Source organism: Halictus rubicundus, chromosome 15 (assembly GCF_050948215.1).
Source record: "Halictus rubicundus isolate RS-2024b chromosome 15, iyHalRubi1_principal, whole genome shotgun sequence".
Classification (NCBI taxonomy): Eukaryota; Metazoa; Arthropoda; class Insecta; order Hymenoptera; family Halictidae; genus Halictus; species Halictus rubicundus.
The window spans coordinates 931,499-956,720 of record NC_135163.1 but is presented as its reverse complement, the minus strand read 5'-3'; the positions used below and the strand labels follow the sequence as shown (position 1 = coordinate 956,720).

Sequence of the window (25,222 nt, the reverse complement as noted above, 5' to 3'; positions counted from 1 at the left end):
ATCGGAATCGTTCTGTTTCCCCCGGCATAATCGTTCCAACTCGCTTCGGAAAATTCGAAAATACATCGCGTTCTCGCGGTACGCGTTCCACAACAATAATTAAGAATGGCCATCGCATTCGCCGACAATAGCCATCGCCATTTTATAATTCGGACGTTCCGTTCTTACGAATTCGCACCGTATTTCGGCCTCTGAAACGTGATGATAATCTTTTCTAGGTGAATCTACTGAATTTTGTTGTACACTTAGGCGTAGGGTTAAATGCTATGGTTGAATTCGAATGCACAGCTGCTCGCTTATTCTGTCGTCTTATTTTTCATTCGAATTTCGGATTTCCGGACCCTGCACGACAAACTATTCGTGGACTTTTAGACAAACTATTTGTGGTTCTAGTGTTCTATAGTTCTAGTGTTTTATAACACCATACAACAAAAAATAGACATAAACAATAATACCGTCTACATTTTTGGTTTAATCTTCTGATACCTGACGGAGGTCAATATTCGCGTATCTCTCGCAACTAGACCACGGATTTTTTAGCGATATAAACATTGTCGAATAAAAAATTTTTCTGTCCAACAGAGGAAAATAATAACAAGATCAGTTTCATCGGTGAACAACAAAGTTCGTGTTAAAACGTACCAACGAATGAATGTTTATTACCAGACTGCGGATTTTATGCATTTATAACAAAAATGAATAAGTCAAATACGAAACAGAAAAGACATTAGAAACATTTAAGGATACTGTTATGTTATTTTCGAATTTTTAAGATAACTGAAGGAAAACATACATTTTCATTAATCTCCAAATTCTTACAATTGACGTAGACAATTTCTATGTTGCATAAACATCCGCAGTCTAATTATTACGCCATGCAGAATATAGAAAAACGTGTACATTCGGTTTCATCGATGAACAATAAAGTTCTAAATGTATCAGAAAATGAATGTTTCACGGAACGTGTCGCAACAAATTGTTTAGAACGTAGGTTCACCAAATGGACGTGGAATATAGAAAAAGATGTAGATTCAAAATAATGATATTGAAAAATTCGTCGAGAATTTGCGATGTGAGAGGGTTTCGAGAGCACTCGAGGCAGATTATGCACTCATTTCGTATTAGAGACCGCTGTATGAATTACGACTATTTATTGATCCGTGATTCGGGCTTTCAAGAAGTCCTTTGGACCGTCTTCTCCCGATATTTCCGTAACGCTCGGAAGTCGATGGAAACCGTGCTTTACATAGCCCGTAATAAGTAGCACAAGTTCGATAATACGTAGTCGGTGATGAATACTCTCCTACACCTATGCAACTAAAGAATTTTTTTTTCTTCTACATATTGTTATATCGTGTTACGGTATTATAATAGTGGAACATTCGATGATCCTCCGTAATACGGTCTTTAATCTTAACCAATGCTGTTTCTCTTGTTACTTGAAGGGGATATTTCCATTCAGAGCAGTCAATTTCAAACAATTTTTGAGACCAAAAATGCCTACATTATTATGGATCAAGTGTTTCAAAATGTTGTGTACTTGTTCTGAAATCTTAATCATTTGATTATCAATTTCTTTATTACCTATTCAATTTTTTCATTTGCCTCAACAATATTAAGAGCGTCAACCAAGTTCTCCCACTTGCAAGATCAATCAATGTTTATAATAAGCTTCGCAGTAGTAGTAAATTGCTTTCTGTTAATGTCATAACACGTTCGTAACCATGCTTACGTACGCCTTCGCATAAACTGTTGTTATCGCTAATGGCCTAGCTGTTGATGCAACCTGTATAAATGAACAATTAAAAAAAGAATTTTTCATTTCCGGAAAACTAGAATTCAACTGCAGAGAATAGAAAATCCATGTACAATTTTTCGTGATAATCGCAACTACAGAACTAGACTGCGGTTCTTCATGCAAAATAAAAATTGTCCACTTCGATTGCAAGAAATTGGGAGATTTGTTTTGAATGGCAAACGTTTTGATTATCCCGAAAAAACTGAAAAAATCCAATTCTCAATTCGTTTGAGTAGATTTTCTTTCAGTCCCGTTAGCGATCCGACGAGGGCGCGTAAAATGGCGGGCTCCCGGTTAATCGTATTTTCGAGCGTCCCGGCGACAAGGGGAAAAACATTCGTATCGTTGACGAAAGAATGAACTAAAAAAAAAAAACAAGAAAAAAGAAGAAAGCGGGTTCTTAGTCCTTTTAGCCGGAGCCCTCTCGTAACGTCGAATGCTTTTGTTGATTTCCCGATGAAGGCTAATTTACCATAGACATACCTGACCCCGTTTCTCTCCAGCCTGCGTGTTGGCAGAGTGCCGTTTTTATTGTAGTCATATATCCGCAGGATAAAAGCTGCAATAGGCAATTAAATTGAGCTTCGTCGTACTCCATAATCGTTGAATTATGTGTTTCTCTAATATTCGTCCGTACATTTCCCCCTCCGGCGCCCGGTTTATCGAGCTCCGGGGACTTCGAATATCGGAGAACACTCAAAACTTCGACCCTTCGACGCCTATGGGACAAATCGTCGCTCCCAGACATACTACAATTTCGTTAATAAATGCACCGCGCGTTTATGTAGATTCGCCATTTTATCGATTCACCGAAATAACGTTCGACCGCTCGGACTAATGTGGTCTTGAAAAATGGCGTTTGACTTTTTAAAGTATAGGTTAACGGACCCAATTACCGTGGGGTTGCCAATCACTGTGCCTACATTAATTATACTTACTTTTACAGCATAAAGAATATTAAAAAAGAGATATTAAATTTCTTTCATTAAAATCAGTTAATACATATACAGTGACTCCCATTAATATTCGGACGCTTTTAAAAATCGTATAACTTTGTTAATCTTGGACCATACGACTTGGATTTTTTTAAAGAAGTTAGCACAATTGGTTTGCTACATAAAGTGAAACAAATTTTTTACAAAAATTGCAATTGGTCGAAATTGCAGAGAAAATACTAAAACTTCTGTTTGTCATCTTTTTTATGTGGACTTACAATGAAAAGTTAAAAAGTAAGATTTGTAGATCTGTATGAATTATACATATTCTGAGAATTTCATCGAAATCGGTCAATTTTGCAATGAGCTACAGATGTTCCAAAATGATCGAGTAAGGGCGAAATTCCCTGACAAGGCCAAAATTCTGCGACTTTCACCCTTAAGCTGTCATCGTTAAACGTTTGTAGCTCGTTGCAACGTTGACCGATTTAGATGAAATATTCAGAATATGTATAATTGATACAGATGTACAAAACGTACTTTTTAAATTTTTAATATAAGCCCGCATAAAAAAGTTGCAAAATACAACTGTTAGCACTTTGTCTGCAATTTCGACCAATTGTAATTTTAATGAAACATTTTTTTCTTGTTATGTAGCGAACCAATTGTTCTAACTTTTCAAAAAAATTCAAGTAGTATAGTCCAATATTGACAAAGTTGTGCGAATTTTAAGAGCGTCCGAATATTAGTGGGAGTCACTGTATATGTTATATATCTCTTTTAAAATATTCATTATGCTTTAAAAATAAGTATAATTAATACAGGCACTCTAATTGGTACCCCCACAGTAATTCGGTCCGTTACCCTAAATCGAAATAAATCTACGAGATCTTTTTCTTTTTATGTGGCTGCCAATACGTGACAATGGTTACATGGAAAATATTTAGACTCCTACAGGTTCCAGTTCTTACTCAACTCGGTGTTGAAACAGCAATTAATATTCGGATAATCTGAAAAGGTCGATAACTTTTTTAATATTGCACCATACGAGCTGGATATTTTTGAAAAGTTAAAATAATCAGTTTACTACATTGCGTGAGCAAAAAAGTTTCGAACAAATTACAATTGATCGGAATTGCAGACAAAACAAATTACAACTTTTTTATGTGGGCCTACATTGAAAATCTAAAAAATACGTTTATGTAGATCTGTGTCAATTATACATATTCTGAACATTTCATCAGGCGAAGATGTTAAAAATTGCGGTTTTTCATGATTTTCGACTTCCAAGTGTAACAAATCTAACAATAACGATTACATCTTCCAGTGCCTGTTGTTTTTTTCTTGCACAGCCAATTTCGACGAAATTTTCATATTGTATATAGTTAATCTGTAAAATGTACTTTTTAAATTTTCAATATATGCCTTCATAAAGAAGTTGGAAAAAACAACTTTTAGTATTTTCTCTGCAACTCCGAGCAGTTGCAATTTTTTCGAAATTTCTTCTTTACAGGATGAAACAGCTTGTTAGACTGTGCAAAATTTTTCTCTACATTTTTTTTCCGTCTGCAATAACGGTCGAGTTATTATTCGACCCAGTTACTAAATACATCCTCCGTATTTAATCGACTAGAATGATGTTTAAAAAACGGAGGATTAAGAAAACATAACTTTTGCTGTATTTGAGTAAGTGTAATAAGTAATAGTACTTTTCTTGCATGGAGTTTTTGTATGAATTGGTAGTTTTTTTTATACACGTAACATTTTATCGAATGAGATACTGACCACCTTTCCTATGATCTTCTACCGTCTCGCGCGTAATTGCATAATTTCATTAGCCACAATTTGTCTCGTTCCTCAGGAAAAAATCAAGACTTTCTCCCCCACTCTGATTTCCCGTTCTACCGCGCTATTCCCCCACGCTTCCGCCACGGCCCGGTCACGTGACGCGTTTTATCTCTGTCGTGCTTGTGTCAAAATGTCACGTGACTAACCCGGCAGTGGCAGAGAGAGGGTAACTTTTTCCCTTTAATTCATGCTCCCTCCTCTCATCTGGCGACTGTGATGGAAACATTCCAATTCGGTTCGTTTAATTGTCGAACCTGCGCATAAAAATGTTCTTCGGACTGAAACTTCGCCTATTTTTTACCTTCTATATGCTGTAGAATGTTTAATTTCATTCTGTACTGTATGGTAGAACCTAGAATATCCGAACTAAACTGCCACAACATAAAATTTCCTACAATAGAACAATTACTTAATCACATACCTGGGCAAATTCTGTTTGAAATGAAGAAACAACTATTTTAAATAATTTATTTCGTACAATTATCTTCACTACTGTTATTTGAAAATAAAAATAATATTTTTTTTTAATCTTTTTAATTTCAAATTTGACAACAGAGATAATCAAACTAATATACAACAAAGGATGTACAAACCTGACTCAAACCTGATAATCAGGTTATCAGACATAATTTCGACGAACAATGTTATAGCTATCCCAAACAATTATAAAATAAAATAAAATAACATGTTATTTCAAAAGTGATCACAGGCCTGATAGTAGGTACAAAATGAAATAACATGTTATTCGAAATAATATTTCAATTTATTTAATTACATTATCATTTAATTACAATGTTAGATTCCATCTTGATTGATTTGTGCAATGAATAGTATTGCTCGTGGATCATTTTAAGCTATGTCCAAACAGAAGCAACAACGAGCAACTTTTAGTTAATATTGCAAGTATGGTAAGAGACCCAATTACTGTGGGAGTGTCAACTACTGTGCCTATATTAATTATACTTATTTTTTAAGCGTAATGAATATTAAACAAGAGATATTAAATTTTTTTCATTAAAAACAGATAATACATGTGTTATATATCCCTTCTTTAACATTCATTATGCTTTAAACATAAGTGTAATTAAAATAGGCACAGTAATTGCTTACCCTATCTTGAAGAAGTCGCCACTTTTACTGAATAAAAGAAGAAGGCAACAAAAAGTCGCTCGACGTTGTTTCAGCGTGGGCACAGCTTTAGATTGAGCTATTCAAATTTGAAGCATGTTAAGATTCTAGGGGTTTTGCACATCGGGTGTCTGAATAATCCAGGTTGTGCGTGTGTTTCTGTAGAACGTGAAGTTATAAATGAAGTAAGATTTGTTAATGTTCAATGTAAACTGAAAATTGGTGATTATCCTAGATCCTCTAGTGCGATTATTTATCAGGAACGCATGAGCGTTACTTTTGTTTTATTAGTTATGACCATTTTCGCTGGGTATTTCTGTGGGATTGGTATCGGTTATAATAGCTCGTGGAATTAATAGTTTAATTAGGTGGCAGAAGCTTATAGTGGAGCACTCCGTTCCGACCCCACCATACTCATAGCATGACCTCAATCCCAATAGGCTTACCAGAGCGTTTACCGTCGTCGGTTAAACTAAAGTCTTCTTCGCAAAACTTTTTATATCGCCTTTACACCACTCGTTCGTTCACAGCACCGACAGGACTGTGTACATAACAAATCACTTTCGTCGTTTGTATCGTACTTTTCCTCATCCGGAAATAAAAGGGAATAGCTTTCAGAAACTACGACTCCTCCTAGTTCTCTAATGTTCCCTTTCAAGTCGCGCGTTCAAACAATTGGAGCGTGTGTATTCTATTTTAGGTCGTTCGGAAAATTCTGCGGATTGCTCATAGTAAAATCTACCGGCCTAGGGTAAGGGACCCAATTACTGTGTCTATATTACCGTGCCTTATTTTTACTCTATTAGGAAATTACCCTAGGTTATGTAACAAAAATTTGAAATGATTTCCTTCGCACTGTCGATTTCAATGAAAAATATTTAATATCTCTTTTTTAATATTCATTATGCTTTAAAAACAAGTGTATATTACTGTGTGTATACGCACAGTAATTGGTACCCTGACCGTAATTGATTCCCTGACCCTATGTTCATATTCTGTGGCTCCTATTTTTTGTTTTCTTTGTTACAGATTAGATATTCTGGAATAAATAAGCACCGTGCGTTCCTCAGACTTCAGTGAAAATGCTTTTATATCGGGTCGGAACGAATGTTCGTAGCGTCTTTAAATTAAAATTTAAAGATAAAATTAAGATTTATAGATTTATTCAATAATATACTTTCCATCTGTTCTACTACTTTCTGTCACTTTTCAGATAACATTTATTGTTTTAATTTTCTTTAAATCATCCTGAAATTCCCCAATGAATTTTTGCTTCACTAGTTGTGTGTAATATAGCCACAATAGCATTGCGTAAACAAAGCTCTAAGCTTCTAGAAACAATGGCAACAAAAACTGGGTGCTCCGGTATTGATGGTACAACTGAAAATACAAAATAACATTTGTTCATCCGAAGTTTCGTTTTCGAGAAAATCGAGTTTGAAAATTCAACAAATGTTATTTGATAGAAATCATCTGCCGCGTCTGATCATGACCGACCAATTCTACTTCCTGTATACTAATGCACGCGAGTCTGACGTATGTTTAAACTCGATTTTCTCGAAAACAAAACCTCAAACGAAAAAAATTTATTCCATATTTTCGATTTATTTTCTCATGTAGAATCACCCTCTCCACGGTTGTACCAGCAATACTGGGACACTATGTCTAAATTTACTTTATTCCTTAAATATCGATAGTAAACCAACAGAATTTTATTTCGACTTAACAGAAAGCAGTAATTTTCAGATTTGTATTAACTTTAGATACAATTTTAGAGACAGTGATTTGTATTAAAAAACAAAAGAGAGGTCAGTAATGAACTCCGACACTGCTTTTTGGACTGCTCGATAATTCAATTTGTATAGACGCGATTAAAATCAATTTTGCTACTAGTGGAGCATCATTTACGGGAATAAATCGAATTTTCGGGCGATTACCAAGTCTAGCAACACGAGTCGATTGGCAACACGATGCATTGCAGGACATTAGTCAACGAGTTTGGACACCTATAGTGCGTTCGGTACTGCAGTAGCAGAAAATCAGTGTAGCAAGAAAAAGTGTCAGGACCTGTAATCATTGGAAGCAAGGAATAAAGGGTATAGCCGGATAAGATGGACAAAAGTACCCCCAAACAAAATTGATTTTTGGTCACACCATTCTATAGAGCTCACAAAGAAATCCCTCTGTGACAAGCTTCAACTCGGTACCCCTATCACAAGGGTGGTTATCGGGAGAGCACGGAAAAAATTGATTTTGATTTTTTTAAATAACGATGCAATTTATAAAAAATTCTGGAAAAATTAAGAGCAATGGTTTCAACAATATCTCATTACTGAATTTTTATAAAACTGGTATATCCAATTCTTTATTACGAAATATGCATTTTATTCGAATTGTTAGAAATTTCTAATTTTTTAAAACATATTTGCATAATCCGAAAAAATTTGAAAAAAATACACATTAATAATCACAATGAAAAACTACTAACATAATAATACAAATGTGGTACTCTAAAAATCAATATAAAATCGGCAATTTTATGCTTCCGACTTTTTTTAACAATCGATTTTGCAACCGAAAATTCTGAAATAATTCACTGTCATGTGTGTTATATTAGGTAGAATGTTCATGAATTTTTTCGTAATTTTTTGTTGAGTCGAAAAGAAGAAATAGAGCATAATTCATTAAACTGTGCTCACCCTATAACTACCCTTGTGGTAGACGTACCGACTTGAGCCCTATCGAATGGTGTGACCGAAAATCAATTTCTGACCATCTTATCCGGCTATACCATTTCTAGTCTTCGTTTAAAGGAAAGTGAGTTCTCCAATGATAACGCTGGAAAAGCTTTATTTAATTCTTTTTCAAATAGAATTGGAAACGATCTGCATAACTTTATTCGGAGTACATGCGAGTTCATCTTTTTCATTTGAGTATCTTTCTTCGATAGTTCCTCTCGTCTTTTTTATCAGATTTCTGGACAAACTATTGGAATATTTCTATTTCTCTTGCTGTATGGAATGTTTTGTGCAATGTCGTTTTACGAAAACCTAAAATAGTTTGGCAGGCGAAGCATTAAGATTATGGTTTTGGTAATCGAGAGATTCACAAACTAGTGTGGTGAAAGAAAAATCCGACACCATTGAAATAGTGAATCGCTTTGATACGGGATCAAACGACACTCCTACGGGAGTGTAGGAGGGTAAGGGACCTAATGACTGTGGGGGTGCCTACTTATTTTTAAAGCATAATGAATATTAAAAAAGCGATATTAAATTTTTTTCATTAAAATCAGTTAATATTATATATCTTTTTTGATATTCATTATGCTTTAGAAATAAGTATAATTAATATAGGCATAGTAATTGGCACCAACACAGTAATTAGGTCCCTTACCCTATACGATACGTTGAGTTTTGATACCCTTCAGGATTTTCAACAACTAAAACGAACTTCATATTAACTTAAATATAGTCTGCTGAACTTTGTTGATCCCCAGGCAATATTCATCAAGGCCCTTAATAGACCATCATGACTGAACACCGTACTAGATATAGTCTCTTATGATTCATGCTCATCAGGTAGTATTCTGTATCATATTCGGTAACTTAACATCGGATTAACGTAAAGGCAAGATTTGTTAGCGCAATCTCAGAATTATTTGTCGCATATTTGCTAATGTTTCGGTTAATAACTAGGGACGAAAAAAGTTATTATGATTAATATTAACCCTTAAGTGGTACAGTGTTTAACAGTGTGTTCTAAAGAGGTTAAACAAAGTTGGTATTTGCAATTACCTCGGTATGTTTAAAAAAAGTAAAAGTCAATAAATCTGGGTATGTTCTGTACATGTACAAACTTGAGAGATGTAAGAATCTTTGAATTTTGGGTTTACGCAGAGCCCAAAAAAATTTGATCTAAAAAAAATCAAAATTTTTTATTGAAATCGCAGTTTCCTACAGTTTTTGCCATTTTACATTATTCATAGCTTATAGCAACCTTAACATATTTTGATGAAACTTTGTGCGTGTATGAAACTTACTTAGATCTAAAAAAAACATATATTAAATTTTTATCATACGCATAGCTAAAAAATAAAAATCGTGATCTTTACTGTTTTCCTCGCACTTTCATCATTGATTAATCTTTTCATACATTACCTAGTAAACTAATCTTTCTAACATCTAAAAGCAAAATTCAAGTCGAATTTGAAAAAAGTTTTTAATGGGTGTTCACTTAATTTTGTGCTTGACTGTATCATTTTCGGCCTATTAAAAAATGATTAATCTGTTAGCTGCTTATGTCGAGTATACGCGTCATGAAAAGTTGATATTTTTGTGTGACGAGTATACTTGTCACGTAGGAAAACAAATTACATTTGCTGTTGAATAAAATTTAAGTGAGTGCGCGGGGTAGTATGAAAGGAAGCACAAAAATAATGCTAGCTAAAACATAATTAAGCACACAAGTGGACGTTCTTAATATGAAGCAACATCGTTAACAGGTTAAAGTGTGAAAGATATTTTTATTTGACTGCTGTCTTTTGCTGTTAATGCAGGAAACGCTAGGCTGATTGTACGCATTTATGAAGAAAAAAATTATTTGTTTAATCGACATTTAAAAAATTCATCTTCTTTCTGAAATCTTTTTATATGACTACATTCCTCGATCGAAAACACACAAATTTAAAAGAAAAATCGTTGTCCTAGACTCTCCAGTTCCCGAGATATTAGCAAAAACAGGGTTTTCACTCTCAAATTTGAGGGCTACTTTCACCCCCTAGGTATGTATCATTGCAGATGAAAAAGTACGTGTCAACTATTTTTATAACAAACTATACACCTTGTATAAATTTCATTAAAATCGGCGTGTTACACTTGGGTGATGTTCGATCGCGATCTATCAACTAGTGTGTTTCCGGCAGCTGCGTATGTCAATCGACCTCAAGCATGTTCTGCGATTTATACAATGGAAAATAGCTTTCGAGCAAAGCACGCATCGATCCTGGTGCGCAAATTTTTTGGCCAAGTACTCGAGAAATGTTATCGATCAAGCACCTTATTCGCCAGATATGGCTCCGTGTGACTTTTTCCTATTTCATCCACTTCGGGGATGGTGTTCCGAGTCGAATGAAGCCGTAAAAGGGAATTCGCAGAAGGAGCCGAAGTCTATACCTTCTTCAGCGTTTGAAAAATGTTTCGAAGACTGGGAGACGCGTTGGCGTATGTGGATTGCCTCAGACGGGGCAACAAATAAATTTCGATGAATAAATAAGTAGTTCGTGTTTTATTTACAAATTCCGGGTGAAACGTTACTGTTGTAAATCTGACATTTCATGCGCAACAACTTAATAGGATGGTAGACGCTTGATCTGCTTAAGGGGGGATTCCGGTGAAAACGGTGATGTCGTTTTTACTGATTGCGTAAACATTGTCACCTCATTCGTGGACTACGTAATAATAATCACCATTTAGTCAATACTAAATGTTAAGCAAAATAAAATTCTACATAAATATCAAGAATCGACGTTACTTATGGGTACACGTAATACCAAAATTAATGCGAATTTTAAGAATTTTTCTATAAAGACAGCATTTTAAGATTATTTTTAAGCATTTTTAGAAAAAATAATATGTTCAAACAATAATTAAAAAATTCATATTTGTTTCCGAAATCATTTTATATGATTACATTTCTCGATCGATAACACACAAATTTAAGAAAAACATCATTGTCCTAGACCCTCTAGTTCCCGAGATATTAGCAAAAGTGGGGTTTTCATTGTAGATAAAAAAAAATACCTGTGAAATATTTTCCTACAAACTATATCCCATATAAATTTCATTAAAATCGGCGTGTTACACTTGGGTAATTTCCCTTGTTAGTCGAATCATTTTTGCCAGGGGTAGTATTTCAGCGAACACTGGTCGAGAGACCTGATTGGAGAGACTGGCGCGGATCGACCTCGGTAGGGAGGTGTCCAGCTGTCTCGGAAGACAGTCCGGTAGATTGGCTCGGGCGTCTTCGTTCTTTCTCGGGAGGGCCAGCTCGGCTAGTCTGATCCTGCGTATACTCGCTCCACTGGCAATCAACCCTTCATTCTTACTTTTCCTAGTCTGCGTATGGGCGCCCGCGCGCGCGTTCCCCGTTGGCGCCGCGGCGACGACGACCACCACATCGACAAACGACCGACCACGTCGACGACGACCACGACGACGCCGCCGACGACGACGACGACACCGATGCATAAGCGCGTGACCGAGTTCCGGCGGAATATGATCGACCGCGCGAAACTCGGTCAAAGACCACCGACACCCTTCCGCGGGCCGCCCCTATATCGCATGCTCCGTGTAAATTTTTGTTGTCGTGAATATGCGTGAACACGCCCGCTAAGAGAACCCCGAGGGCCCGTATCCCTAATCGCCGCAGGATATTCGATCCTTCGGGATCTCTCCCCTCCCCTTCTTCACCCAAGTCTCACCCCCTCCCCTTTCCCTCTCTCTCACTCTCTCATTCCCTCTTTCTTTCTCTCTCTCTCTCTCTCTCTCTCTCTCTCTAGAAACATTCGATGTCGGTGGAAATTATTTCCCTTCGTTTCCATACCAGAATCGATCCCGGAGTACGCGGAGCCTTTTTAATGTATTCACGAATCCGGGGTTTCGCTTTCGACTCATGTAGATTTCTGTTTGTTACTGTTGTAGATAAGTATCGATCGACTTGGGAATCAGACTATGTTATTTCGGATAACGGATTGATCGCACCCGTCGCTTCATTCACACGTGAGTATAATACCGATGTTGTGTTTTATATCTGGTTGACGCTGGATGGGTTTTTATCGTTGGTTTACCGTTGTTTGTTTGTCTGTTTGTTTTTGGTGTGGTTATCGGGGGATTGCGGATTTTCTGTGTTTATACGGCGAGGAGCAAAAGTATCGGCACACCTGGCTTTTAATTGTACAGACGCTTACAAATGGAAGGAAAAACACGATATTCGGTTAATTGTTCTTTTATCAACCCCCTGAGTGATTTGCGAAAGTAGGCAGTTCGTAAAGTCGATATTGTTCGGGAATAATAGCTTTAATTTTTAAAATATAAAATATGCCGTGCAAAATATATGAATGTCATTTGTTACATTTTTTTATAAAATTCTCAGGTATTAAACATTTACCGACATGCGTTATTGTCACGGGCTAGTGTCACTTAACGGGTTATTCGTAACTACTGGATCTATAATTTTGGAATATTACAACAAATTTTATATTGGTTAATTGTGAAACAAAACAAAGGGACATTAAAAGAAGTTTTCATTGAAACGAAAGGATCGGCTCACTTACGTATAAGTTTGTACTACATTATTATTTATTTCATACAGCCAATATTTAGAGCGTAATTCCGTATTGTTTATAACTGTTCTCAATTTGTCTGGCATAGAATGCAAATTATTTTTTTTTTGTGATTCTTCGGCTTTTTTATTTTATTCTTGTTTGTTTTGTAATTAAGCAATACAAAATTTGTTGTGATATTTCAAAATTATAGTTCCAGGAGTTACGATTAATATAAAAAATTAACCTAATATTGTGTTTTCTGTTTTATTTGTATGAAATTAATACAACAGTCTTCGAGACCGCGCGTCTGCGATGACGTCACAATATTTCAGTGTCTGTACTTACGAGTTAATCGATTTTTCAGTAGCTACAGTGTTTTTATTCGTAAACCAACAAGTTTTCTACAGTAACATAGCCTAATCATTTCTCTGAGGACTGTTATTTAAGAAATTATTAAAATTTTTTTAAATACAGTATATTTGTTTGAAACTGAAGAAATAGCTCGTTAAAATTGACCAGATTTTCTGCAAGATACTAAAAATTCTTATATCAGGTAAACGCTTGAAATCCGCACTCGATCGATAAACTATTTAGATATTTGTTTGATTCTGCCTTTTCTGGAAGTCCCTAAAAATCTAGATTTGTCGAACTTTTTCAGTACACTGCAAAAATGTTGATTTCAGAAAGCCTGTACACATTAAATTTATATACACGGTTCAGTAGCTAAGAAAAATTTCAATCTTCATTTTTCGTACCAAAATTCTCCCAAATTTTGTTTTTTAATTATCCAAATTGTTCATCTATTATCACTACACCTACCGTGCACTAAAAATGGCGTGTTGCTTCATAAGAGTGAGAAGATTGAATTTGTATTATACAATATTCAGATATTTTTTATTTATTCAATTTCAATAATTGCGAAATAGAAAACCATTTGACAGTATATTGCAACGTCTGATTTAGGATTCGATAGATTAATATGTCGGATAAATTTTTCGGGGGTAAACAGGGATTAAACAAGGATCACTATGTCTGATTCTTCGGTAGGGATTAAGGTTTCTAAGAACTTCTCGCACGCGGTAGTCATTTTCTAACACCAAGCACAAGGAGGAAAGAATCTGTTGATGACCTGGATAGTTCGATTTCTGGAACAATTGCTAGGAAACGAGGGATCCTTATTGAAATCCCCGTCTAAGAAATCCGATCGTCTGATTCTTTTTGTTTCTGTGTTCGTGTGTCCCTGGGAGGTCTATTCATTTTTAATCAACAAAGGCTGATAAAGTGCTCCTTCTTGTGTGAAGCCGAGTGTTGTTGACTGTTCAGTACGAAAGTCATTGAAGAATCGCGCGACACTTTTTCAATGAAGCATTTTACCAACGATATTTTTTTTTCATATGTACATACATATATATATTAGGGTGGACCTTATTTTTCGACCATCTGATTTTTTTTATGCGACCCCCTAGATCTGTTCCAGATCCAAAAAAAAAATAAGTTCTGCAGAAGAAGAACTCAATTGGACAACAGGAAAGGGTGTCGCAATCGGTTTGAAGTTTGAAAATTTCAGTAATTTCCCTTTAATTTTACATGCAACTCAAATTTTATGTTTTAATGATAAGAGTTACTGTTATAACATAAAAATATCATCTTTTGGTTGTATAATAAGAAATTTTACTTGAAAGTTTCAACAATATTGTCAATATTTTGATTTATTACATTACGGAGTAGAGCTATGAGCGCGCCAAACGGTCGCCAACAGGACCGAATATTCAACTTTTTAAAAAATTTCAAAATAGTTGGCCTGAAATTAATAAAAATAATTACATCCCGGGAACGCACGACGATTACGTTCTGAAACATATTAATGATATACAAAAAAAAATCGAAATTTTTAAAAATTACACAAAAATGAGTCACCCAAGAGATGACTACAAAGAACTTTTAGAATTAGCAATAATTTTTCTTGGGGGGATTCCTTTGGGTGGCATTTCATTCAAAATGCCTGGCGCATTTCACCATGCGAGGTGGATGGCTAAAATAATATACACTTTAAAAATATTTATTTTTCGAAACGAATTTCCTCTCAACCAGGAAGAGTATAGTAGCATTAGAGATACATGTGTATTTCTAATTGACATTTATATTGAGCCGTGGATTTTGACCCCAATGGCTGCTATGGCGCCACGTGTAGATCTAGAATTCATCAAAAATATAATTCATTACAAAAATATTAACGAAGAAATAAGCGATGTGGCATTAAAAAAAATTGTGAACCATTTATGGTACTTGTCACCGGAGAATGCGGCGCTATCGTTTTTTGATAAAAAAGTTTCAGTAGAAACAAAAAGATCGATGGTGCAAGCACCACAAAATGTAAACAATAATAATAATTATAAGAGATACATGAGAACGACTATAGAAATTAAAAATCTTGCGAATTTGGAAATACAACATTTCGTATCATCTGAATCAAATAATTTTTTCAAACGGTTCAATATAAATTCAGATTTTCTTTTAATTGATCCAGCACTATGGGAAACTAATAATAATTATATCGAAGCGATAGGTATTATAACAAAATTAGAAGTTGTGAATGACGTTGCAGAAAGAGCAGTAAAATTAATGAAAGATTATAATTTAACGTTATGCAAAAACGAAGAAGAAAAACAATTCATATTACAAATTGTAACCGATTATAGGGAAAAATACCCAAAAATTGATAAAACAACATTAAGTACAGATTTTTAAAAATTATTTATACTCTTATTATAATTAGGCCTATAAACAAAATATTCAATTATAAGTATTTAACTGTCTTTTTCCACTTTTCCTTATATTAATGTGAGATCAAATTTTATATTTAAAAAATAAATATTAAAAATTTTGCTTAAACAAATTCATTAAACAATTTAATTTTTGCTTTGATATAATAAGAATATTACATTAAAATAGTGTTTAATGACCAGTGGGATTGAAAAAATGTGTACTTTTTCATTTTTCGCAAAATTAAAATTTTTTGCATAAACAAACTCGTTGCGACACGTCTTCCCTTTGTCCGATCGACTTGAAATTTGGAGGGAATTAGTTTTTTACCGAGTAGAACAGATTGCAAGGGTCGCATCAAATGAATTTAAAAAAAAATTTTGCACAAGAGCAACTAAGGTCCACCCTAATATATATATATATATATCAGTACCCTCTGATCTCGAAATTTACAATCTCTCGTTGCAATTACGACACAGTATACAATTCATAAAATATTACAAGTAACCTAATTATTCTTCGATAGCCTACAGATTTTAGTAAGACGATTGCAAATTTCGGAAATACGAATATTTAACCCGTTCCAATTTTTATTTGCACCTTTATGTGAGCAATCAGATATCCGGGTGTTGTATCCATACTTTCTTTACCTGTTCTTTTTCTATTTTTGTGAAAATACTGCAATTGTGCAAAAATTTGACTGTGTTTACATGATTTTCTCAATTTATTATTCTACGAATGTAACAAATTATTCTGTTTGGTGAAACTACTTTCACTGTGTAAATGAAATCATGTGGAGTTATTTGAAAGAGTAAAAGCAACTTTTGATTAAAAAACTCCTGTTTTGCAATTACACCAAACAGGTTGTATAAATGTTAAATAAACAAGAAATGTGATCTGAAATGGATCTTGGTTTAATCTCAGAATTACAGCAATAAATACTAAATTCTTTCTAAATTCTTTCAACGCGCAAGGTGTTCAAAAAGCAAGTGCCTAAATTTTCCAACATATCAAACGTTTTTATTATAAATTATTCTACTCGCGGACAATCAGTTTCAATTATCACATACTTTTTAGTACCACATTTTATGTATAGAGTGTCCTCATAAGGTTCTACTTCCTTGAAAGATCCCGAAAGCGATTCCTGAGGTCAAGTGAAGTAACTTTTTCCTTTGCGAAAATGTTCTCCGCGGCTTCGTTAACGCTAAACTTACCAAGCATAAAACATAAAACTGAAACGTTTTACAGAAGGGAGAAGATTGAATTCACTTAAACTTTGTACGATTTTCATTATAATATGTGCTTAAATAAAGAAGTCAATTCAGTAATTTCCCGCAAAAACGTTTTTATAATTTCAATAATTGTGAAATAGAAAACCGGCCATTTTGGCCGTGGTAGGAATCCGTCCGCCGTAGCCGCGTTCTGATTGGTCCGTGTTTTTCGTTAATAACTCGTTAGCGAAGCCGCGGAGGACATTTTGGCAAAGGAAAAAGTTACTTGAAATGACCTCAGGAATCACCCCTTTCAGGTACAACACTTTTGGGACACCTTGTATATTTATATTTCTTCTGTGTACCTACACAATTGCACGAGAGTAAGATACATTCGGGCGAGTTGCAATCTTGACGGTAGAAGGCGACAGATAACGAAGAACAATCCCAGTTGACCAAGTCCTTCGACACCGGATACAACTTTGCTCCTTTCATTTATAAACCCCGAAAGCAAGTACTCAAGAGTTAGCCTCGGATCTTCGTTCGCTGACTTTTACTATCAGGAGTAACTCACGGAAAAGTAATTCCGAAATCAACAAGTAGCATTTGACCCGCGATCCTCGTAGAGTGTCCAGACGCCAAGAAAGTTGCACACGACGCGACGATCCGCCGCGGTTCCTCTATGCAGTCCGCTGGTCGCGGACGTTGGTTAATCGTTCTCGTTGATTGTTCAGGTCGGACATGAAAAATCTTGGTTCGCGTTGGACGGTCCCCGACATAGCACGCACTGCCGCAGCGCGTTCGTCATTTCTCATCGCCATTTCGTCGGAACGATATTCAGATAGCAACAGCAATAGCGTCAGCAGCATCGGAAGCAGCAGAGGAAATAGCAAGAGCAGCCATAATAGCAGCATTAGCATCAAAAGCAGAAGAACTAACGTTAGAAGTAGCGATAGTGGCAGCAACGGTATCGAAAGTATTGGCGGAGGTATTCGCGTGATCGAGGCCGTCACGGCGATCAACAAGAAGAGGGACAGAAGGAGGATCGGTAGATCGGCAATCGACGTGCTGTACCTGCACGAGGCGCATTTATCCGTCCGATCGTACGTAACGGCGTCGTCGAATCGCATCGACGACGGCACGACGCGTTCCGAATCGACGCCCAGACACCGGCCTCTAGCCGGCAAGTCGTGCGGTTCTCAGCACCGGTATCGTCCTCGCCAGCCGCAGCCGCAGCCGCAGCCGCAGCCGCAGCCACCGCAGCCGCAGCCGCAGCCACCGCAGCCGCAGTCACTCTATTACCCCCCCGCATCGTGGGACACGCGCACATTACAATTCAGAAACTGTTAGCACCGATCAAAAGTAAGTCCCGCTTTTCAGCCTGTTTAAAATAGGGATCGGCACATTTCATTTCAAGTAACTCAAATTAGATTGTAAATAATCATTTGAAATATTTTACAAGTCTCACAATGTAGGGGGAGACCAAAAAGGGCCACCCTAATGATGGTCCGATTGGTCAGGCACACACACTTGTACAGTTGAGTCGCACGCATTCTCGCTATTCGCTCAATAGGTTGCTACTACAGTTTTCTTTCGATACAAGACGATTCCTCGGGACGGCTTTCGACGTATTGCGAATAATCTAGTGCTAGACAAAAATCTTACAGGTCTTGTCAACGCATGGTTTGTACGTATCTGGAAAAGTTTCATTGAAATCTGAGACTTCGTTCCGAGAAAGATTTCGCGCGAGCAAAAAAGTTTCGGTAAACACATGCTCGGAAATGCTCCCGGAAAAGTTATTGTTGGCAAACTTTGCGCGCCGTATTTTTTTTTCTCGGCCGATACGAACGCACCTGGTGTCGTTGCACATGTTGGCCCGACGCAACAAGTTTGGATGGTAGGACGAATAATGTAACGCTCGTCAAAGTACGACTCGGCAGTGCATTTACGAAGTTCGAAACGTTTTCGAGTTTCGAGAGGCGTTCGGTTATTGCGGTAATACCCCCGAGTGTTTGATCGAGAATTAGCCTTAGTTTAATCGACGTTTGTGGATAGTAAATCGCTCGTCCAATTTTGTCTCCCCTATTCGTTTGGTTACTACCAGTACTTCCGAGAAATCTTCTTAAATAATTGAGGAACCTTGACGAGGTTAACGTATTCTTGATTTGATCATTTATTTACAGATTATCCAAAATGGAAGTGAACGTAATATTTGCGTTTATAGATGTTCCGTTCTTGCGCGAAGAAAATAATACATTTGATTAATCCGAACAACTTTAATTGCTTCGAAGCTCATCGTTTCTTCAACAAATTAAAGTTCGATACAAGCGTTTTATTGTTATAAAACGTGTAATAAACCCGTCGATATTCTCAAGTGTTTTGCATTTTTCCTCTGTTTGTAATTGCTAGACTGCGGATCTTTACGCAATATAAAAATGTTCTGCATCGATTGTAGGCAGCAGAAGTAAAATAAAAATTGATTTCATCCCTTAATGGCTTTGTTACATTTAAAACAACATTACAATATTCTGAATTTTTTCTAATCTTTTGCTGTTTTATATTTCACCAGACAATTTCTTCATAAATGCATAAAAATCCTTGGTCTAGTAACTGCATTCCCTATTTTTGAAATATATGCATAAAATTGTCAGTCTATGTAGTAATTGCATTCACCCATTTTCGAAATAAATGCATAAAAATCTAGTTAGTCGGTCTAGTTATTGGCGAGTATGTAGTGAATTGAGTGTTTACTTGCTGGAGGAATCGATTGTTTGGTGCAGATGTAGCCATTTTGTGGACATTTCATTGTATGTATTATCGACGGCAGAAACCCAAAGCAGCTGTTACTTAATAGATCCGTGGCCAAGGGACCCTTGAAACACCATTTTGAGGAGACTGTGTAGCGTGAAAGTTGAATGTTCGATAAATCTCATGCATAGGTAATGCGGTTTCTAGTTCCGCTTAAAAGCGTCCTCAGGAGCTAGACAATAGTTTCTCTATTTCCGGAGTGTTTCACTTATTTAAAACAAACTTTAGGTGTTCTGAGAATTGACGAACGGAAGAGTTATTTCCTCAAACGTTCCTCATATTTTTGATTACCGATTATTCGACAATTTATGGGACATGTACGTAGGTACTCCATTCTAGAATTTATTCAGTTCCATGATTATTTTATATCAAGTTTGGGCATTTGGAATAAGACACCAAATAATAAATAATGAACTATATCAAATACTTTATTATTTTTAGTTCATAACACTAAAAGAAAGTAATTTTGTATTCAATTCAAATGGATTATTTTGTTTGGATTATGTTGAATTAAATTAATGAATTAACCGAATTGTATAACTTATGAACATACATGTTGTCTGTATTGTAGACGCAGTTGACGATACTGACAAGATAGAATTAAACATTACTCGAGATTTTATTCGAAAATAGTATTTGATCAAATAAAAAATAAAACGAAGAATTATTTTTTAAATAAATTCCAAATAGCGGAAGGATCTGAAAGAAAATCATTTGTGTATTTAAATAAATTAGCACATGATTGTTCCAAATAATATATAACCAAATGAATTAATATATTTTTTTATTAGGAAATCTTCTGTGAGATTTATTACAACATAGTGGAGTACATTACAGATTATAGTGTCCATTGCAGAATAAAGTGTACATTAATGTGTGGTACAGAAAGACTGCAATAGACTTAATTGTTATTCTATTATTAATTATTATAGTTTATCTTAAACTATTATTTTTCAAATAGTTTATTTGAATAATGCCCAAGTCTGACCCGATTGGTTCCAAACTTTGCACGCATCATTTTCTTACCAAGTCTCATAATTTAAGACCAAAAAGATCCCCTTTCTTTGTTTCAAAAAATGTACACCCCTATAGCTAAGGACCACCCTAGTGCGCATGTGCGGCGAACGGTATAGCGAGACGTAAACAAGATTAAAACTCGAAATTAAAATTAAAAACTCGAGACGTGTCATTTAGTAACGATAATGCTGACCATCATTCCCGACCATCACGATTCTGTTCGCGATTCACAGAGACTCACGTTCGTTTCTTTGTGCAGGAAGGTGGCTCAGCTGTGTGCAGCTTAGACAATGTCCGAAGATTCTGACTCTGTATCAGAGGAAGAAAGATTTTTGTTCCGTCCGTTCACGCGGGAGTCCCTGGCAGCGATCGAGGCTCGCATTGCCGAAGAACATGCCAAGCAGAAGGAGCTCGAGAAGAAGAGAGCGCAAACCGAGGTAGGGACGCGGACGTACCTTCTCTCGTCTACGATAGAACAGCCATCATCGATCCAAGCGATCGTGGCTGGCTAGTAGGATCACATTTCAGTTCTGATTTCAATTACCAGACGATTTTTTCGCTCTGTTCTTATTTTCGTTTTTGCACGGGCTTAATCGACCAAACGTGTCCTCTCGAATTCCTCTTCCTCCATTTGTTATCCTTACACCGATATATTCGAACGCGATCGGCTAAAAATGTTCGAACACCATCGCATTGAAAAGCTGAATTCGAAGTTGAGCCTCAATCTAGTCTGAACCTTAAACTCAATCCCGAACGCAGGTTCAAGTTTGTTTCCAAAGTTGATCTCCTTAACACGTTGACTGGAGCGTCGATTACAATCGAATGACACAATTCTCTACAGAAATTAATTTCAGTGTATTCGTTGAAACTGAATTTGATTAGCAGAATTGTCTACTCCAATCGCAAGAAACGGGATCCAGATAGAAATTTGTTTCTATCTGCAGAGTGTCCCAAAAATTATGTGCTTCCTTGGAAAGGATGATTCCGGAGGTAATTCGAAGTAACTTTTTCCTTTGCGGAAATGTTCTCCACTGCTTTATTAAGGAGTTATTAACGAAAAACGCGGACCAATCAGAGCGCGGCAACAGCAGACGGATTCCGGCTGGACCAATGCCGACGCTACGGTCAACGGGACTTGTCGCCGTGCCGGAATCTCTCCTCTATAGACGTGCTCTGATTGGTCCGCGTTTTTAGTTAATAACTCCTTAACGAAGCCGCGGAGAACATTTTTGCAAAAGAGAAAAGTTGTTTCGAATGACCTCAGTAAACACCGCCTTCAAGAGAGTACAACATTTTTGGGATACCCTGTACAGTAATTCAAGTAATCGGAAGATAATGTATCGATGCTCTGGAATTCTTCCAGTCGTTTTAAACACGTAGAATCATTTATTAGGATCCAAATGAACTAAAGAATTGATTAATCACCGTTCCAAGCGAACCTTTCAAGTATAATTTTGTAGAATAAATTACAGGTAGACATTTTTGGGCCGGTCGTTCGGCAGTCAGCGTGTTAACCGTTCGTATTCAAATCGCGAATGATCGAAACGGATCGACAGGAGAAATGAATAGCGAATAAAAAAATATGTGAAAATTTATGGATAGTAAAAAAAGAAATATAAGAATTGCGAGTTCTTGAAAGGAGGTTGACGAATTTGGTCGGCTATCCCCGCGCTTGGTTTTAGCATCCACTCAATCTCCCATACGACCACATGTCCTATAACGTTGTATCCACGTACGTGCATACCAGAAATGAGAAGAAACTCGACCATTGACACTGTAACAGAACCGAGAATTTTCATTTCGTGTGTAACGAAACGATGGGCGTGGTTAAATTACTTCCCCGCCCCCCTCCCCGCTTCCCCCGCCCCCTACGTCCGGCAAATTACGAATCGACCGGTGCGCGTTTCCAGTAAACGGAAGTCCCCCCAAGAAGACGCCAACGATTGTCGTACGTGCTCGTGTTAACATCGATACACAGGTTGTTCTACTTTTGCAGATGTTATGTTAGCGAGTCGTCGAACGTACAAAGCATCGCTACTACAGTGCGTTGCATATGTTTCCACTGATTGTGACCAGTACTTGAACACCGATCAATCTTCTCCCCCCCCCCCCCTCCTTTGTAATCCTCGAACCTTTTTCGAGAGACAATCTCCCTTTCGGAGAGAAGCCTTCTTTCAATGAAGGAACGGAGAACTGACCGTGTCGGAGTTGTCGGGGTCGGATTGATCGGCGTTTAGTGCACTGTTTCACGGTGTTGTCCGTGACGCTCGATGTGGACATTTACTATCTCTCTTGTTCTTTTCGTACATATTTTATTTTATTTTTTTCTTTCTTCATACCCCGTAATTGTTATTCTTTCTTGTGCGTAGCTGCAGTGCCGTTTTTTGCGAGATCTGTTTCTTCATGTACACCAGTCTCATATATACATGATTATTATTCGTCAAGCTGCGGTGTTCTGAACCTTTAAACCCCGTTGTAACAAACCGATTGTCGCTACCCGTCGCGTTAATTGTTTGCTTGACTTTTACTGCTAACGTAGTGATGATACATGCCTATCCTGTTGACGACTTTTGTACACCTACATCTGTCTATCTATCTATCCATATATGTATATATATATATACATATATATATGTGTATAACACGACTGTCGCCAGAGTAATGTATTGTTTTTGTGTTACCTAAAGATATGTTCGCGTACGAGCTCGATGTCTGCAGTGTCACTATCTGTGTCTGTTACTATACGTACATAAATACCGCTGTGTCCTATACTTCTCTCTCTCTCTCTCTGTCTCTGTCTCCTCCTATATATATATATATTTCTCTCTCTCTCTCTCTCTCTCTCTCTCTCTCTCTCTCTCTCTCTCTGTCTCCCTCACTATCTCTGTCTTTCTCTCTCCCTCCTCTGTGCTCTTCAATGTATAGCAAACCATCCTTACGCACGTACCACTGCATAGCCAAGGAGACTACCACTGGCTGTATACGAGGTGTTCGCTGGAATCAGGATTCTTCAACTAACCTTAACTAACTTAGTCCGCTGTTTCGTCACAGCCTAAATCGTACGCCGCATAGATCGTTCAGAAAGCTCTGCGGATTTCTTGTGAAACAAAACCGCTTCTTGCCCAATTACTTGAATCGGTTGCAAATAGTAACTTTGCCTATCCCCGATTGTTTTGCAAGCTCATTTTTTGACTTAGCAGGGTCTCTCTTCAACAAAAGTAACAATTCCTCTTCCGATGTAACAATTCATTTGTTTTCAAAAATTGAGAGTCTTCCACCGTGTTTTCTATCGAATAAGCCGAAACCTCAAGTTTCTGAATCGCCATTTTCATTTTATTAGGTCGTTCAGAAAGCTCTGCGGATTTCTTGTGAAACAAAAGCACATCTTGCCCAATTACTTGAATCGGTTGCAAATAGTAACTTTGCCTATCCCCGATTGTTTTGCAAGCTCATTTTTTGACTTAGCAGGGTCTCTCTTCAAGAAAAGTAACAATTCCTCTTCCGAAGTAACAATTCATTTGTTTTCAAAAACTGAGAGTCTTCCACCGTGTTTTCTATCGAATAAGCCAAAATCTCAAGTTTCTGAATCGCCATTTTCATTTTATTAGGTCGTTCAGAAAGCTCTGCGGATTTCTTGTGAAACAAAAGCACATCTTGCCTAATTACTTGAATCGGTTACAAATAGTAACTTTGCCTATCCCCGATTGTTTTGCAAGCTCATTTTTTGACTTAGCAGGGTCTGTCTTCAAGTAACAATTTGTTCGTTCTCAAATCTGGGAGCCTTCGACATATTTTCTCATGTAGAATCATTCTCTTCAAAGAGCATTCAGAGAGCGTAATTGCAATGATCGTGTTGCACTACGAAAACCGCACGCGAACGCCATAAAATAGAGAAAAAAAATTAAAATTCCCGAAGGAGTATGTCAATAAAGAGTATAACTTTTGGAAGAACGTTATTGTCGCGGATAAAAGCAAAATGAATGTGTTTGGGTCCAGTGCTGGGCAAAATAGTATTTGGAATAGAAAATAGTAAATAGTTAATTTTATTTTTAAAGCATTCCTATAATCATGCAAATAAATTATTTTATTTATAAGAAAAAGTTTTTGAAATACTATTTAAAAATAGTATTTTATTTGGAAAATATTGAAAATAGTGAGACTCATTTTGTAGGACTGTGTAAAATAGTATTTCAAATAGTTGATAGTAACTTATACTTTTCTGATATTTCTGTTTATCAACATGTTACATGCAAATATTCGTAATTAAGCTACAAATAATACTTTGTTAACTATTATAGATTCTTACGTTAAAAATTATAATTTATAATATTAACTATGTGCTCAACCTATCTTCATTGTAAGGAAATATTTGAAATACATATTTGCAATA

General features: G+C 36.4%; 1 protein-coding gene across 23 annotated transcripts in view; it reads left to right on the top strand.

Moving 5' to 3' along the window:
* The first annotated feature begins 18,237 nt into the window (after positions 1-18,237).
* Positions 18,238-25,222, top strand: part of Para (sodium voltage-gated channel paralytic) — a 73,567-nt gene continuing 66,582 nt past the window's right edge. For all 23 annotated transcript variants that reach the window (XM_076801468.1, XM_076801467.1, XM_076801464.1 and 20 more), the window contains exons 1-2: positions 18,238-18,369; positions 21,092-21,269. In XM_076801468.1, the coding sequence (XP_076657583.1) occupies positions 21,123-21,269 (147 nt within the window). In that variant the 5' untranslated portion in view covers positions 18,238-18,369; positions 21,092-21,122. The remainder of the gene's footprint in view (positions 18,370-21,091; positions 21,270-25,222) is intronic.